At 44.0% G+C, this 16,691-nt stretch overlaps 2 protein-coding genes across 3 annotated transcripts in view; both read left to right on the forward strand.

Moving 5' to 3' along the window:
* Nucleotides 1–16,691, forward strand: part of LOC146356375 (uncharacterized) — a 980,383-nt gene that overhangs the window by 199,757 nt on the left and 763,935 nt on the right. The window lies entirely within an intron of this gene.
* Nucleotides 1–16,691, forward strand: part of LOC146356379 (vomeronasal type-2 receptor 26-like) — a 31,308-nt gene that overhangs the window by 11,692 nt on the left and 2,925 nt on the right. The window contains exons 4-7 of one of the 2 annotated variants that reach the window (XR_014787457.1): nt 291–942; nt 11,469–11,760; nt 13,460–14,269; nt 16,359–16,439. Coding sequence is in view for 1 of the 2 variants with exons in the window: in XM_084832609.1 (XP_084688735.1) it covers nt 557–942; nt 11,469–11,760; nt 13,460–14,269; nt 16,225–16,439 (1,703 nt within the window). In the remaining variant the exon portion in view is untranslated. Of the gene's footprint in view, nt 1–290; nt 943–11,468; nt 11,761–13,459; nt 14,270–16,224; nt 16,440–16,691 lie in introns of both variants that reach the window. The other variant, XM_084832609.1, reaches the window with a different exon arrangement.

Here is a 16,691-nt window from a genome sequence, read left to right on the forward strand (position 1 = left end):
CCCCAGACCCCTCCCCCTCCTGCTAACAATGTGGCCCCTCAGATGTTTTTGGAGTGCAACTCCCAGCATTCCTCACCATTAGATGGGGCTGAAGGGACTTAATCCAACAATATGTGGAAGGCCACATATTCCCCATCCTTGGTATACATCCTAAAAGATTGTTTTGATCCTGGCATTTTTGTTGGTCATTCTGTGTCAAAGCTCAGAACATGGTCAAATCCCTCCCTTTCCCATCCCACATCAGAAGATGAAGCCTCATTAGTGAGTTCTCGAAAACATTTTTTTTCCAGCTCTGCACCTGTGGCTCAAGCCACTCCGAGAGTCCATGAAGATGCACAGGCAATGCTCCCTCTTGTAAATATCAAAAACACTGTGATTGATTCTGATTCTTGGCAAAGCTCAAGTGAGTTCTGTCGTCTGGAGATTCCCTTTGAGACCAATGACCTAAACAGCAGAATTGAACACACTGTGAGGCAACTTCCTGAACTAAGCCTGAAAAGCCTGGTGTATTAAATATGTCCTGCGCTACCCATGCTGAGATCCACGGCAGCCTGGGATGACCACGACTGTGATGCAGTTTGGTGGAACTCTCTTTCAGCTCAGAACTCATTGTATTCATAACGAAGCTGCAGCCTCGCACTTGCAAGACTTTTCTGGCTTCTTCTGTCCAGCTGACTTTGGAGCCGAGAGGCCCAGTCAGAAGGAGCAAGACACGAGAACCACTATGGTATCACTGCCGCTCCTGCTGCTGCTGTTGCTACCTCATGCAGCCTGCAAGACGCAAAAGGAAGAATGCCCCTTGGATCCAAGCAGAAATCAAAATGGAGCACCCAATTATTACCGGCCAGGAGACTACCTCATTAGTGGAATCTTATCTTCACAGTATCTGAAGTATCTCCAGCCGTATGTCTTCTCCAAGTCCCCTTTAACCAGGGTTGATTGGTAAGTAGTGATGATTAAATACTTCCCAACCTGGACAGCCATTGCCCCCATTTACTGGAAATCACCCATATTTCTTCATGCTCCTGGTCATCCCTAGTAATTCACTCTCCCTTCTTTGCTCCAGTCGTGCCTTCTGAATGAAAAATTTGGAGTGTCATTAGCATTAATGCAGTTTCTAATTCAGCAAGATCACATATGGCTGAATATTTAGTTTTCTTGAATAGATTCAACCAAAGGAACAAAAACACCCTCTTTGCTTTTAAGCCCTGTGACAAGACACAGGCTGGAGCTATGGTTTCTCCTTTTGGGGTGTAGTCTGAACAAAAATGCCATCACACAGCTTCCCCCTCCATCCCCAGCATAAATGCTTATTAGAAGACAGCAAATGTACTTGGAGATATTTGAGTTGCAGCTATTCTGCAGTAAGCAGAGCCAAATACAACAGCATCCAACTGAATATTTGGAGAGAGGGTGAACGCACAGGCAGTGTTCCTTGGTGTGAAAATTGGGGGTGACACATGTACCCACCCCAATATTTTGGAGGGAAAGTGATTTTTATCTTTCCCAGTCCCTATCTGAAGTAACCTTTTGAAAAATTCAGCAGAATGTCTGTCCCATATCTGACAATGAGGGAAAAATGCTTCTTGTGGAGGTGTGTGTGGGGGGATAATGACAAGGAAATTCTCCATCTGCAGGCAGGTCACCTTTACAGCTGGATGCTACAATAGTTTGAGGTAACAGTTTTCAGCTGGAAGTGTGTATATATAGAGACAGACAGACATAGACAGACAGATATGTATGTATGTTGGTGCAGCCTGTTGCTTGATATTTCAACTCACCTTCACATAGCCTCTTGGACTTACAGTTGTTTCCGATAGAACAAACATCAGACAATGACATGCTTGACAAGGGGAGGGGGATTTCTGGATCTACAGACTTGGACCGCTTAGTCCAAATGGCCTTAATCTGTAGGAAAATTCGTAAGCAGAATACCAATCATACCTCGGTGTTTTCTCCTAAGGAACGTTCATCTCCAGACATTCTAAAGTTCTGCCCCGATACCCATTCAGCAGCATAGCTACTGATGATGGCAGAAGCCGAAACGTGTAGCTTAAGTATATTTTTGAATACTCTGTTGTTAGTCTTTCTATCTTTCATACACACACACACACACACACACACGGGGAGAGAGAGGGGTGTGTGTGTGTGTGTGTCCATCCAATTAGAAAGTAGTTCATTCAACTTAAAAATGTATACTGGGCTTAGGCAACTGCAGTGCATTGTGGGGACTCTGTTTGGGTCTCCGGGTTTGTTCTTGGGCAGCAGCATAGCCCCACATCCCTAAGACTTCCCCACTATGGTGCTCCTCAGCAGATTTCTTGCTTGTTGGATGGCTGGATATGGATTTCTCTTTTCATACTGGGATAGTTTAACAGTGGTCACCTTATGGGCTGGAAGGATATGTAGGTCTAAGGTTCCTGCTGAAATTGGTATTCATTGCTTTATGAATAACATTTTGATGACATCCTTATTAGCCATTTAATTGTTTTGTTCATTTGTTAAATGCATCCCTATGTCTTACTCTGAACATTTGTAACATTTTCTAAATATGAATATTACTATATCTTTTCAAGTGGATAATGTTATTTTCTATATGAAGATAATTAAGGGACACAAGAGTTAGTTAAGGTGAGCTGCAGAAGTCAGGTTTGACCCGGATGAGCCACAATGTGGTGCTGCTTATAAAAAGGACACCTGTTGAACTAACACCTTCAAACCTGGACTCCCCAGTCTACCTGATGAGATCTACAATTGTGCAAAAGTTTAAATCATTCCGCTAAAAGTTGCCACAGGTACAGCAAGTTCAAAAGTGCTACAATTGGCACATTTCTACTTTTTCCTCCAAACCGCAGCTCAGCACATCATAATTCCTTTCAAATTTTGGAGAGAACTACTTATGTACATTATTCTTGCTTGAGAAGGAAGTGTGCCTTTCATCAGTCTGGTGAAATTCTGAGCAGTGATTCAAAAATTGTTAAGGTTTTTCTGGCCCATGAACACCTAAAGCACAATAGTATTCCCCTGGGGGATTTACTCTGGTTCTTCTACCCCTTCATAAATGATCATGGTGCATTACGTTCACCCCTCGCCACAGCAACTGCATCTTATCATGACAGAAAATCCAGATTTTTGCAAAGTCATTTTGTGATTGATTTTCAGTGCAGTTCAGGAGTGTGGTGAACCTGCTTTCATTCTGCTGTGGGGAACAGCGGTGATGGGAGGAAGGGAAAGTTGCGTCATAAGCACTTTTCTGGCGGTGCTCACCAGTGAACAATCATGCTTGGTTTCCTCCTCAATGAGCCTTAACAGTCTGCTCAACATGTCTACTCAGAGTCAGGCTGCTGCAACTCTGGGGGATGTGAACTGGCAGGAAGAAAACTGCCTTGAGAGGAGGAGCAACAGAGAAAAGTCCACTGGGGGTGGGAGGAAGGAAGAGGGGGAGAGAGAAAGAGGCGGCAGCAACTTGCCCCTACAAGCAGCTGGCCCCTTGCTTAATTTTGTTTTTTTAAAAAATATTCTGCCAATTTGGGCCTCAAAGACCAAGGGAAACTGGGGGTGCATGGACGGCAGGTTGTAAACAAGCACAATTTCTGATATTGCACATGGTCGTCACAGATCACGGGGCATATCAGTTAGGGCAATGGTCTCCAAAGTCAGGTGTGCAACTCCCAGGGCATGTGCAAGACAATCCATTGGGGTGCAGAGCCGCCTGATCATGGAGCAGCGTCCCGCTGCCCTGATGAGCTGCCGTGGTGTGCAGCAATGGTGGCGGTGGAGGCAGCAGGATGGGCTGGGAGCCAGGAGGGAAGCTCCGCAGAATTTCTCTCTCAGCTCCAGTCCTATCCTGCCGCTGCCACAGCCACTGAGAGCAACTGTGCCAGGCACAGCAGAGGAAGGCGTAGTGACTTGTTCATCTGAGGCACCAGAGCAGCTACCATCCTCCTGAGGGAGAGCAAACCTTCTCCAAATTGGCTGCCCTTTCCTTTGATGACAAGTGGCTCTCAGTGACGTGCTACCTGGCTGATGTCTTTGAAGAACTAAACCCACTGAATCTGTCCCTTCAAGGTAAAGGTGGCATTTTTGCCATGAGTGAGAAAATAACTCCTTTTCGAAAGGAACTCGTGCCATGGAGACAACATTTTGAACTGGGAAGTTTGGAAGTGTTTCCATCCGTATGTAATTTTGTGGCTGAAAACGATGCAAGTGTGTCACCTGTAAAAACTCTAATATCTGCACACTTTAAAAAATTGGAAACGGAATTTTCTAACCACTGCAACAATCTTCGAAACAAAGAGTTTCCGTGGGTTTTGAATGCATTTGACAAAAATATAAAAATGCAACACCTTCCGATTAGTTTGCAAGAACAACTGATTGACGTCAGGGAAGATGGAAGTTTACCAGCTGAATTTCAACAAAACCCTTTGCATAACTGGTGGATGGATTGAAAAATGAGAATCATGACTTAGTAAGTGGAGCCAATGATGCACTTCTTCTATTTGGATCTACGTATCTTTGTGAGGTGTCTTTTTCAACTATGATAGTCATTAAAACCAACTATCAAAATAAGATTAGAAATCAGAATAATTCAGAACCAGACCTTCAAATCGCTGAATCACAAATCATTATTATTATTATATTTATTTATATGAAGCATTATACCAAGATTTTTAAAAATACTGAAGCATAAAAGAATGAACTGTATTCAATCACACAGCTCTCACTAAAAAGTAGTTTTAATTATACATACATTGTTTTTGTTGTTCAGTCGTTCAGTCGTGTCCGACTCTTCGTGACCCAATGGACCATAGCACGCCAGGCCTTCCTGTCCTGCGCTCTCTCCCGGAGGGTGCTCAAGTTCATATTCATTGCATTGGTGATGCTATGTAGCCATCTCATCCTCTGCCACCCCCTTCTCCTTTTGCCTTCAATCATCTATCCCAGCATCAGGGTCTTTTCCAGGGAGTTTTCTCTTTGCTTTAGGTGGCCAAAATATTGGAGCTTCAGCTTCAGTATCTGTCCTTCCAAAGAGCACTCAGGGTTGATTTCCTTTAGGATGGACTGATTTGACCTCCTTGCAGTCCAGGGGACTCATCAGAGTCTTCTCCAGCACCACAGTTAGAAAGCATCAATTCTTCGGCGCTCAGCCTTCCTTATAGTCCAGCTCTCACAGCCATACATTACTACTGGGAAAACCATAGCTTTGATTAGACGGACCTTTGTCGGCAAGGTGATGTCTCTGCTTCTTACTATGCTGTCTAGGTAGGCCATAGCTTTCCTCCCAAGGAGCAAGTGTCTTTTAATTTCATGGCTACAGTCACCGTCTGCAGTGATCTTGGAGCCCAAGAAAGTAAAATCTGTCACTGCTTCCATTTCTTCCCCTTATATATTCCAGGAAGTGATGGGGCCAGATGCCATGATCTCAGTTTTTTTAATGTTGAGTTTCAAACCAGCTTTTGCACTCTTCTCTTTCACCCTAAACAAGAGGCTCTTTAGATCCTCTTCGCTTTCTGCCATTAGGGTGGTATAGTCTGCATATCGGAGGTTGTTGATAATTCTCCCAGCAATCTTAATTCTGACCTGTGATTCATCCAGCCCGGCATTTCTCATGATGTACTCTGCATATAAGTTAAATAAGCAGGGTGACAATATGCAGCCTTGTCGTACTCCTTTCCCAATTTTGAACCAATCGGTTGTTCCATGTCTGGTTCTTACTGTTGCTTCTTGACCCTCATACAGGTTTCTCAGGAGACAGGTAAGGTAGTCTGGTACTCCCATCACTTTCAGAATTTGCCAGAGTTTGTTGTGATCCACACAATCAAAGGCTTTAGCGTAGTCAAGGAAGCAGAAATAGACGTTGTTCTGGAATTGATGCAGCGAATGTTGGCGATTTGATCTCTAGTTCCTCTGCCTCTTCGAAACCCAGCTTGTACTTCCGGTAGTTCTCAGTTTGTATACTGCTGAAGCCTAGCTTGTAGGATTTTGAGCATCACCTTGCTGGCATGTGAAATTAGCAAAATTGTGTGGTAGTTTGAACACTTTTTGGCATTGCCTTTCTTTGGAATTGGAATATAAACTGACCTTTTCCAGTCTTGCGGCCATTGCTGAGTGTTCCAAATTTGTTGGCATATTGAATGCAGCACTTTAACAGCATCATCTTTTAGGATTTGAAATAGCTCAGCTGGAATACTGTCATCTCCACTAGCTTTGTTGTTAGTAATGCTTCCTAAGGCCCACTTGACTTCACTTTCTAGGATGTCCAGCTCAAGTTCAGTGACCGAACTATCATGGCTATCAGGGCCATTCAGATCTTCCCTGTATAGTTCTTCTGTGTATTCTTTCCACCTCTTCTTAATCTCATCTGCTTCTGTTAGGTCCCTGCCTTCTTTGTCCTTGATCATGCCCGTCTTTGCACAAAATGTTCCCTTGAGATCTCCGAAGTTCTTGAAGAGATCTCTAGTCTTTCCCATTCTGTTGTTTTCCTCGATTTCCTTGCATTGTTCATTTAAGAAGGCCTTCTTGTCTCTCCTTGCTATTCTCTGGAAATCTGCATTCAGTTGGATATATCTGCCCCTTTCTCCCTTGCTTTTTGCTTCCCTTCTTTCCTCAGCTACTTGTAAAGCCTCATCAGACAGCCACTTGGCTTTCTTGCATTTCTTTTTCTTTGGGATGGATTTTGTTGCTGCCTCCTGAACAATGTTACGGACCTCCGTCCATAGTTCCTCAGGCACTCTGTCTATCAGGTCTAATCCCTGAAATCTATTCCTCACCTCCACTGTGTATTCATAAGGGATATGATTGAGGTCATACCTGAATGGTTTAGTGGTTTTCCCTACGTTCTTCGATTTCAGCTGAAATTTTGCAACAAGAAGCTCATGTTCTGAGCCACAGTCAGCTCCAGGTCTTGTTTTTACTGACTGTATAGAGCTTCTCCATCTTTGGCTGCAAAGGACATAATCAATCTGATTTTGATATTGACCATCTGGTGATGTCCATGTGTAGAGTCATCTCTTGTGCTGTTGGAAAAGAGTGTTTGCTATGATCAGCATGTTCTCTTGGCAAAACTCTATTAGCCTTTGTCCTGCTTCATTTTGTACACCAAGGCCATGCTTACCTGTTATCCCGGTGATTTCTTGACTTCCTACTTTAGCATTCCAATCCCCTATGATGAAGAGGACATCTTTTTTTGGTGTTAGTTCTAGAAGGTGTTGTAGGTCTTCATAGAACCGATCAACCTCAGCTTCTTCGGCCTCAGTGGTTGGGGCATAGACTTGAATTACTGTGATGTTGAATGGTTTGCCTTGGATTCATACTGAGATCATTCTATCATTTTTAAGATTGTACCCCAGTACTGCTTTTCCCACCCTTTTGTTGACTATGAGTGCTACTCCATTTCTTCTACGAGGTTCTTGCCCACAATAGTAGATATGATGGTCACCTGAATTGAATTCACCTATGCCTGTCCATTTTAGTTCGCTGATTCCCAAGATGTCGATGTTCAATCTTGCCATCTCATGTTTGACCACCTCCAGCTTACCTTGATTCATTGATCTGACATTCCAGGTTCCTAAACAATATTGTTCTTTACAGCATCGGACTTTCTTTTCACCACCAGACACATCCATGGCTGAGTGTCCTTTCGGCTTTGGCCCAGCCGCTTCACTCTTTCTGGCACTACTTGGAAATACCCTCTGCTCTTCCCCAGTAGCATATTGGACACCTTCCGACCTGAGGGGCTCATCTTCCGGCGTCATCTCTTTTAGCCTTGTGATACGTTCCATGGGGTTTTCTTGGCAAGAATACTGGAGTGGGTTGCCATTTCCTTCTCCAGTGGACCACATTTTGTCAGAACTCTCTGCCATGACCTGTCCATCTTGGGTAGCCCTGCACATCATAGCTTATGGCTTCACTGAGTTACGCAAGCCCCTTCGCCACAACAAGGCAGTGATCCATGAAGGGGCATACATTTATACATACATATGTACATACATATGTATACATACACACACACACACACACACACACACATATATATATATATATATATATATATATTAGTGAAACCAAAAAGGGTTTTTTATACAATTAATAAATAAATAAATTATTTTAAATATATTGTTTATTTCATCTTTATTTCATCCTTTCTTAATTTCTATTTTTGTGTATCTATTATAATATACATAATACTTAAGTACAGTAGTACATGTATATAATTTATAAATAAATATACGTACGCTGATTGCATGTGCCCATAGACTTATATCCAAAATACAGGGGTGAATCTTGTGTATAAGCCTATGGACACATAGACCTTTACGCAAGATTCATGACTCTATTTGCATATAAGTTTATGGTTACATCCCCCCCCCCCCCGATCACCTTTTTTTTTAAAGGCAATCAGCAGGGACAGGGAAGAGGTGAACTGCTCTGGCTGGAAGAAGCAGCCAAGTGCCATTCTGCCTCCAGTCCTCCTGGAGCGGAGGTAAGTGCTCCCAATCAGCAGTGGATTTCTCTGACATCCCTATGAAGAACTAAACCCACTGTATCTGCCCCTTCAAGATAAAGGTGACGTTTTCCCCATAAGTGAAAAAGTAACTCATTTTTTAAAGGAACTCGTGCCGTGGAGACAACATTTTGAACTGGGAAGTTTGGAAGTGTTTCCATCCGTATGTGATTTTGTGGCTGAAAACGATGCAAGTGTGTCACTTGTAAGAACTCTCATACCTGAACACTTTAAAAAATTGGAAACGGAATTTTCTAACCTGTGCAACAATCTTTGTAATGAAGAGTTCCCATAGGTTTTGAATGCATTTAATAAAAATATAAAAATGCAACACCTTCCGATTAGTTCGCAAGAACAACTGATAGACATCAGGGAAGATGGAAGTTTACCAGCTGAATTTCAACAAAACCCTTGCATCACTGGTGGATGGGACTGAAAAATGAGAATCGTGACTTAGTAAGCGGAGTGAACAATGCATTTCTTCTGTTTGGATCTACGTATCTTTGTGAGGTGTCTTTTTCAATTATGACAGCCATTAAAACCAACTATCAAAATAAGATCAGAAATCAGAAATCAGAACCAGACCTTCTAATTGCTGTATCACAAAGCATTATACCAAGATTTTAAAAAAGAATGAAGCATAAAATAATGAACTGTATTCAATCACCCTGCTCTCACTAAAAAGTAATATTAATAATATTTATTTTTAGTGAAACCAAAAAGGGGGTTTTAATACCATTACTAACAAAATAAATTAAAGAAATTTTAAATATATTGTTTATTTCATCTTTATTTCATCCTTTCTTAATTTCTATTTTTGTGTATATTTTATAATGTACATAATACTTCAGTACAGTAGTACATGTATATAATTTATAAATATACATACGTATATAAGGGGTGCATGCTCAAAAGATTTTCACTGGCGTGGGTGCATGATCAAAAACATTTGGAGACCACTGAGAAGGGCATCCAGCTCATCTTCTGATTTTCTGGCTTTGTGGAGCTTGAGTCAATAGGAGGGAGCCCTAATTCTGGTCGTAAACTGCTAGGGTTTTGTAATCTTCATATAAGAAAGATTCTTATCTAAGAAAGACAGAAAGACCAACAGTAGAGTATTAAAAATATATATTTTAAGATGCATGTTTTGGCTTCCACACTCCTCAGTAGCTGTGCTGTTAAATGGATATCAGGAGTAGCAGTTTGGACTGCGTGCAGAGGAAAGTTCCTAAGGAGAAAAAAAAAGCGTTATGGTTGGTGTAATGCTTATGAATTGTCCTGCAGAATAAGGCCATTTTGGCTAAGAGTTTTCAGTCTGAAGATCCAGAAAATTCCCCTTTTGTCAAGCATGTCATTGACTTTTGTTTGTTCTCTTGGAAGTGCCTGTCAGTCTGAGAGACTATGTGAAGGGAAGTTGAAATGTCTTGCAACAGACTGCTCCAGTTGTGGGGTAAGAAACGTAGATATGTATATGACAGATAGAAACACTAACAAAAGAGTATTCAAAACACATACTTAAGCTGCACGTTTCATCTTCTGCACTCATCAGTAGCTCTGCTGCTAAAGGGGAATCAGGAGTTGGAGTTTGGAATGCCTGCAGGGGAAAGCCCCTTAGGAGAATAAAACAGCGGTATGATTGGTGTAATGCCTATGAATTGTCCTTCAGATTAAGGCCATTTGGACTAAGACTTCTGAGTCTACAGATCCAGAAATTTTCATTGTATGTACAGTACACACACACACACACACACACACACACGTGTTAAGTAATTCTCTTCTCTCAGGCGTTTGACAGCATATGATGAGTTTGTAATCTGGTCCTGGATTTGTCCTGCGGTTGATTATACTTGTTTTAGATTTTGTTGTCTGGGCAGTATCCAACTCTGTCACTCCATTAGCACAAATGATGTTCTGCCAGCAGAAACTACGTTCCGAACTACCCGCAAGGGAAGAATCCAACTAAAGTTCCTTTTACACAGGCATGGTTGTGCAAGCGGTTTCGGATTATGCTTGTGCAACGCATTGTGTCACCCATTGTTCGACTGGCTGTGCAATCCATGGGGCATTCTGCTTCAGGCACGCAACTGCTTGCACCCATTTTGCAAGAGGATGTGCAACAGAAAGATTTAGCAGAGCTCCGGTAGCGTTATTTGAGTTTCTGGAGCATCACAGTTAGGGATGTATGGACTGTGTAAAATCCGCTCCGTCTGTTTTTTGTGGATTGTCAAGTACCTTTCATTCCATCATCTGTCCACAGATGGATGTGAATATTCTTTTTCGTCATGAGGAAAATTATGGAAATAATTATGTAAATATTTAGGGAAGTATTCACATAAGTATTAACGTTAAGTATTTACATAATTTTCCCCTGGACATAACGTTTAGTGTATTGTTTGTCCCCTATTCCATTCTCCGTTTCCTCAGCAGAAACATATGTATTTTTTATGGATTTATATGCGTAAATTTCGGGAAAGTAAAAAAAAAATCATCTGAAAGTCCATGGACTCTGCAGGGCCCGCTCCTCAGAGGATTCTGCAGGTCAGATTTTTAGAAATCCAAGCTCATTTTAATCCATCTTGAATTTCTCCAGCATCCCTAATCACAGTTGGATGCTGGCCTCTGTGTACACGCTGTCTGTTCAAATGGTTTGATGTGAATGGTTATACACTTTGTATAATGTATTTTAATTGTTTTGAAAATGCCCCGAGAGCTTCAGTTACTTGAAGGCTGTGGATTGCCCTCTCCAGGAATGGAGCATAATTTACAATCTTAAAAAAAAACAAAAAAACAGCAAATGGATATTTATTTACATTAGAGACCATTACTTCGGGATAGGCTCTTCTGAGATTTATATTGCCTTAAAAGGGCTTTAGATTTGTAAAAGAAAGTAAGTGGCATTTTGTTTTCATTGAATGGAGGATGACAGAGTGAGTGATCTATTTTCATTTCATTTATTCTTTTGCAGTTTGCTACGTCCAAGGTACTGGCACGTCCTGGCCTTCTTGTTTGCCGTTCAGGAGATCAACCAGAACCGCAGGCTCTTACCCAACATCACCCTGGGCTACGATGTCTATAAGTCCTTCTTCGATGGCAGAACCACTTCCTATGCGATGCTACAGCTGGTTGCTGGTGGGGAAAGCAATCTTCCAAACTACAACTGTGGGAGAAAGAATCACCTGCTGGCTGTCCTTGAAAGGGCTGAATCTGACCTCTACATCCTGATTTCAACCATGTCAGGCATCTACAAAATCCCACAGGTATGAATTGGGAATGGAGAGGATGCCAGGTGCACAGAAATGTGAGCTGAGCACTTGCTTGGCTTAAATTCCACTTCAAGGCACCTGTGCTCACTGGGGAAGCTGTTCCTCTGGAGTGTGTGCTGGAAGGGAGTAGTGGCAATGGTGGAGCTTTGGAATGGGAGCCAGGGCATCAAAAGTGCATTTGGAGGAGGACCATAATCAGTTCTGGGTTCAGGGGTTGGAATGGCTGGGCAGCTGCCTAATGACCACCACAGGCTCGGAACCCTTCAAAATCCCAACTTCTAATCATTTGGTGGCATCTGGATGGAAGCAGAGACAAACCAGCATTTCGCGTCCATATGCAGTTTTCGGCTATGTTGTTAATTACCCATTGAAGAATCTTCCAGGGTTCATCCTGACCTCCTAGGGTCCTTAAGAGATTGTAGAAAAGATTCCTGTCCCCTTACTGCTGAAGTTACATTTGCACATAGGGAATTTGGCATGGTGCACATGACAACAGGGGAGAAGCTAACGGAAGGTAGGGTAACATGTTCTGGTTACGGCCATCATTCTGCTGCTGCATTTCCCCACAGCCTGCCAGCCAGATTATGCTGGGAAACATGGTGTGCTCTCCCTGCACACTTTTCTTTCCCAAACAATCACTTGGGGTTGACTAACTTCTCCCATTCATTTCAATGGGTCTTGTCTAAGTATGACTTTGTTGGATTCAACCCTTGGATTTCAGCCATTTCACTGGTTCTGATGATAGTGGTGAGTTTTAGCCCCCACAGGCTTCCACTGGGGACAATGCACCCCCCAGATTAATGTTACCTTCAGTATCAGAGGCACTATGCCTACATACACAGGTTGCTGGGGGACATGGGCAGGAGGATGCTGTTGCACTCCTGCCCTGCTCTGGGTTTCACATGGGCACAGGTTAGCCACTATGGGAAAAGAATGCTGGACTAGATGGACCCTCGGTGTGGTCCAGTATGGCTCTTCTTATGTTATTTTGATCTCCTTATGATGTTACCCAACCCTGAGCTAAAGGCACACCCCCAGAGCCTTTTCTGCTCACGTTGTCAATCCATCACTGTAATACCTGAATGAGGCTCTAGCATGTCCCCCAAACAGTTTCAGGAACAGAGTTGTGTGTGGGAGGACTAAATCTTCTCTGTATGGTGGACTCATTTGAGGCCAGGAGCACATTCAACCTACATTTAGTGGTGTCTTCAACTGTGCCGCTCTACTTTATTTTTGGTGAGTGAAAGCTTAGCATTCACTCGGATGGGGAAAAGAAAGGGAATGCCATTGGGATGCTGTTGTTCTGAGACTGGGTGGAGTAGCTTGGTTTCCACTGACAAGGAACCCCGTGCACTTCTTTGGCAAGTTACACAAAGAATGGCTGCACCAAAAGGGATCCTTCAGGTATTTTGGCACCCCACCTCCACATATACCCCACACCTATCAAAGTGAAATGCATTTTGTTGGATATTTATAATTTCTGGTAAACAATTATTTGATCTTTATTTTATTTCATTTATTTATTTACAGTACATTAAAAAACAAGGTATGTACATTAAAGCAAAATCAGAACTCTGCAGAATAAAAACATATTAAAAACCAGCACCAGAATGAAACAAAACCATATGATATCCTAAAACAACAACAACAACAACAACAGTGCTGAACACCAGTCTTTTCCTTTCCTCACTAGGTGAGTTATGGCTTTGTTCCACATGTTCTTAATGATAAAACTGAGTTCCCTTTTGTCTACCGGATGGCACCAAAAGAAGAAACCCAGTACCCGGGGATCGTCCAGCTGCTCCTCTTTTTTGGATGGACGTGGATTGGCCTTTATGCTCCAGACACCGACAACGGAGAGAGGTTCATGAGGGCCTTGACACCCCTCATGATCAGTCATGGGATTTGTGTGGCCTTCTCAAAAAGACTACCACGAACTGTCTTGTTTGAATTGTCCGAGAATGATCTACCTGTCCTGTGGAGAACAGTCAAAGTAATGGTTTTCTATATGGACTCTAACTATAGCTTTCTTCCAATGATCCTTATACAAAGAACACTTGAAATGAAACAAACTGGGGCAAAATTCTGGATCACAACAACTTCCCAGGACATGAACTTGATCTTGTCTGCTACACCTCATTTATTTCCATTTCTCCATGGTTCTTTGTCCTCCATAATGAAGACCCCCCAAAGGACAAAATATGACTACTATGAACCAACTTCTTTTGCTACTGCACAGTTTTGGGAAAGAGCCTTTCACTGTTTCTCTTCGCAGCATGTGTTATCCAACAAAAGTTGGACAAGATGCACAGAGAAAGAGCAACTGGACATGCTTCCTCAGGAGGAGATAGGCAGAGTCCTGTCTCAAGACAGCTACAGCACCTACCATAGTGTCCAAGCTGTGGCACATACCTTAGATGCAGTAATTTCATCCCAATGGAAACGGATGTTGATGGTGGGTGGAGGAGGCAGGCTGGAACATCAAAGGCTGCAGCCATGGCAGGTATTCCTTCTCCTTTTGCCAAAATACCACAAGTGGAGGCTGGTGGAGCCTATTTCAGTGAGGCTGTGAATGCACTCTGGGTTTCAGTCACAACCAGTCCGACCTCTAAAGGAGCTAACCAAGGTGCTGGTCCCTGTAGCAAAATGGGTTCCAAACCTTGGATAGCTCCTGTAGAGTTCTGACTGAAACCCAGTGCAGATTGACAGCCCCAATGAAATAGGACCCACAAGCCTAGGGATGGCAGAGAATTCCACCACAGATCTCGGTGAGGCCGAATGCCAGTGCATTTGGCCCCCCGAAATCTGTGGCGGAACGGCCTGCCACCCCGCCGTCCCCCCGCGGATCCCCCCTGGGACAAGACTTACCTGGGGTGGATCTTCCGGGCGGCGGCGGCTGCAGCGGCTGTGGCGGCTGGTCTTCTGACTGGCTGCTGCTGCCGCTGCCATTTGCAGTCTTGTTAAAAAAACACAAAACGACGTGATAGGCTACATAAAGATTTACGTAGCCTATCATGGCTGGGTTTTAAAAAAACAAAACCTTGTATGCAAATGGTGGCGGCTACGACCGCCACCATTTGCGTTCCTTATTTTTTGATGTCTTAGTCTAGGTAGTCTTATTTTTGGACGTAGCGGACACTATTTGCGTTCCCCCTTATTTTTGCCATCTTAGTCTACGTAAATATTGATGTAGACTAAGACGGCCAAAATTAAGGAACGCAAATGGTGGTGGCCGTAGCCACCGCCATTTGTGTATGCGCATTGTTGTTTTTAAGCCAGACGTGATAGACTATGTAAGTCTTTACATAGCCTATCATGGCTAGGGATGGACGAAAGTCACTTACCTGTCCTCGAAGCTTTTCGCGGTGGGGGGGAGGCGCTTCGCTGCTCCCCCCGCGAGGTTCAGGCTGGGGGGGGGAGGCTTCCCGCCTCGCCCGGCCGAAATTCAGGCCGGGGGGGAGGCTTCCCACCTCGTCCGGCCGAAATTCAGGCCGGGGAGGAGGCGCCTCGCCTCGCCCGGCCGCGAACTAAAAAGTTAAAAAAAAAAAACGCCCCTGTGATAGGCTACGTGACGATTTATGTAGCCTATCATGGCTGACTTTCCAAATCTAGCCGTGATAGGCTATGTTAATCGTCACGTAGCCTATCACGGGGGCGTTTTTTTTTTCTTTTATTGGAATGGTGGTGGTGGCAGCCGGTCGAAAGACCAGCTGCCGCTCCCGCCCCGGACGAAGACCCGCTGAACCGCCGGCCGGACCCGCCACCAGGAGGGACATTCGCCAAAGGTAAGTCCCGTCCCGGGGAGGGTGCGAGGGGCGGGGGGGAGAATTTCTCCCCGAAACTTGTTCAGGGGGCCGAACACGTTGGAGCTCGGCCCCCCAAAGTTTCTGGGAGAAATTCTCTGCCAACCCTAATCATGGCTGACTACAAGGACGCAAACGTCGGCGGCTATGGCCGCCGCCATTTGCAACTCTGCTAGCCAGCGGCCAGATGTCCGGCTGTTGGCGGACCCGGCCGGCAGCTCTGCGGAATCCCCGTGGAGTGGAGCTGGCTGGTGAGGATTCTGGGGAGAGGGACGGAGTGCCTCGCCGCCCCAGAGGAACCCGGCAGACCCAGGTAAGGGATTTTGTACATCCCTACACAAGCCTCCACTGACCACTGCAAATGACAAAATATTCAGGATGGAAATGACTGTTCATGTGTTAAAATTTCGATGCCTCCTTTGCCTCCTTAAGTAGCCTCCCTGGGGAGTTATTCTGAGTCATCCAGAGATTATTCATGCACTCTCCTGATGAAATGATCCCCTAGACTCCTCAGGAAAGAATGATTATCTTTTTTTGAACAATGTTAAGGATAAAATCATGTGTATTTCCAGTAAATTGATACTGTTCTTGTAGCTGATTCACTTGGGGTGTTTTCATGTTTTTTAAAAGCTGTCTGTGTTTTCTGTCATTCAAGCTTCACACTTTTTTAAGAGTTGTCCAGTTTCCTAACACTTCTGTGAGCGGACTGTATCTGGACGAGAATGGGGAGCTGGGAGCTGACTTTGAATTCATTAACTGGGTGTTGTTTCCCAATTTGACTCGTGGTAGAGTGAAAATCGGGAGCATGAAGACACAAGCGTCCACTGACACAAAACTCACCATTCACCCAGAAACCATTGTGTGGCCCAGGTATTTTAATCAGGTGGGGGAAATGATTAGTGTCATATTTTGGGCTTGTTGCTTCCATTAATCTCTAATAATATGAGGTTGGTACATATGAGGTGTCTAGTAGGGCTGTGCACCATCTCAGCCTGAGGCCCAAGTCAAAACAGGCTGCTTTGGGCCACTTCAGACAGACCACTTCCGAGCTGAATCGGAGGGTGCACGAAGCGGCCTGGAGCAGGTCAAGGGCTTTCTGAAGCGCCTTGGTGAACTTCAGCA

This window comes from Heloderma suspectum, chromosome 2, assembly GCF_057233095.1.
Source record: "Heloderma suspectum isolate Gila_16-S chromosome 2, 16-S_ref, whole genome shotgun sequence".
Taxonomy (NCBI): Eukaryota; Metazoa; Chordata; class Lepidosauria; order Squamata; family Helodermatidae; genus Heloderma; species Heloderma suspectum.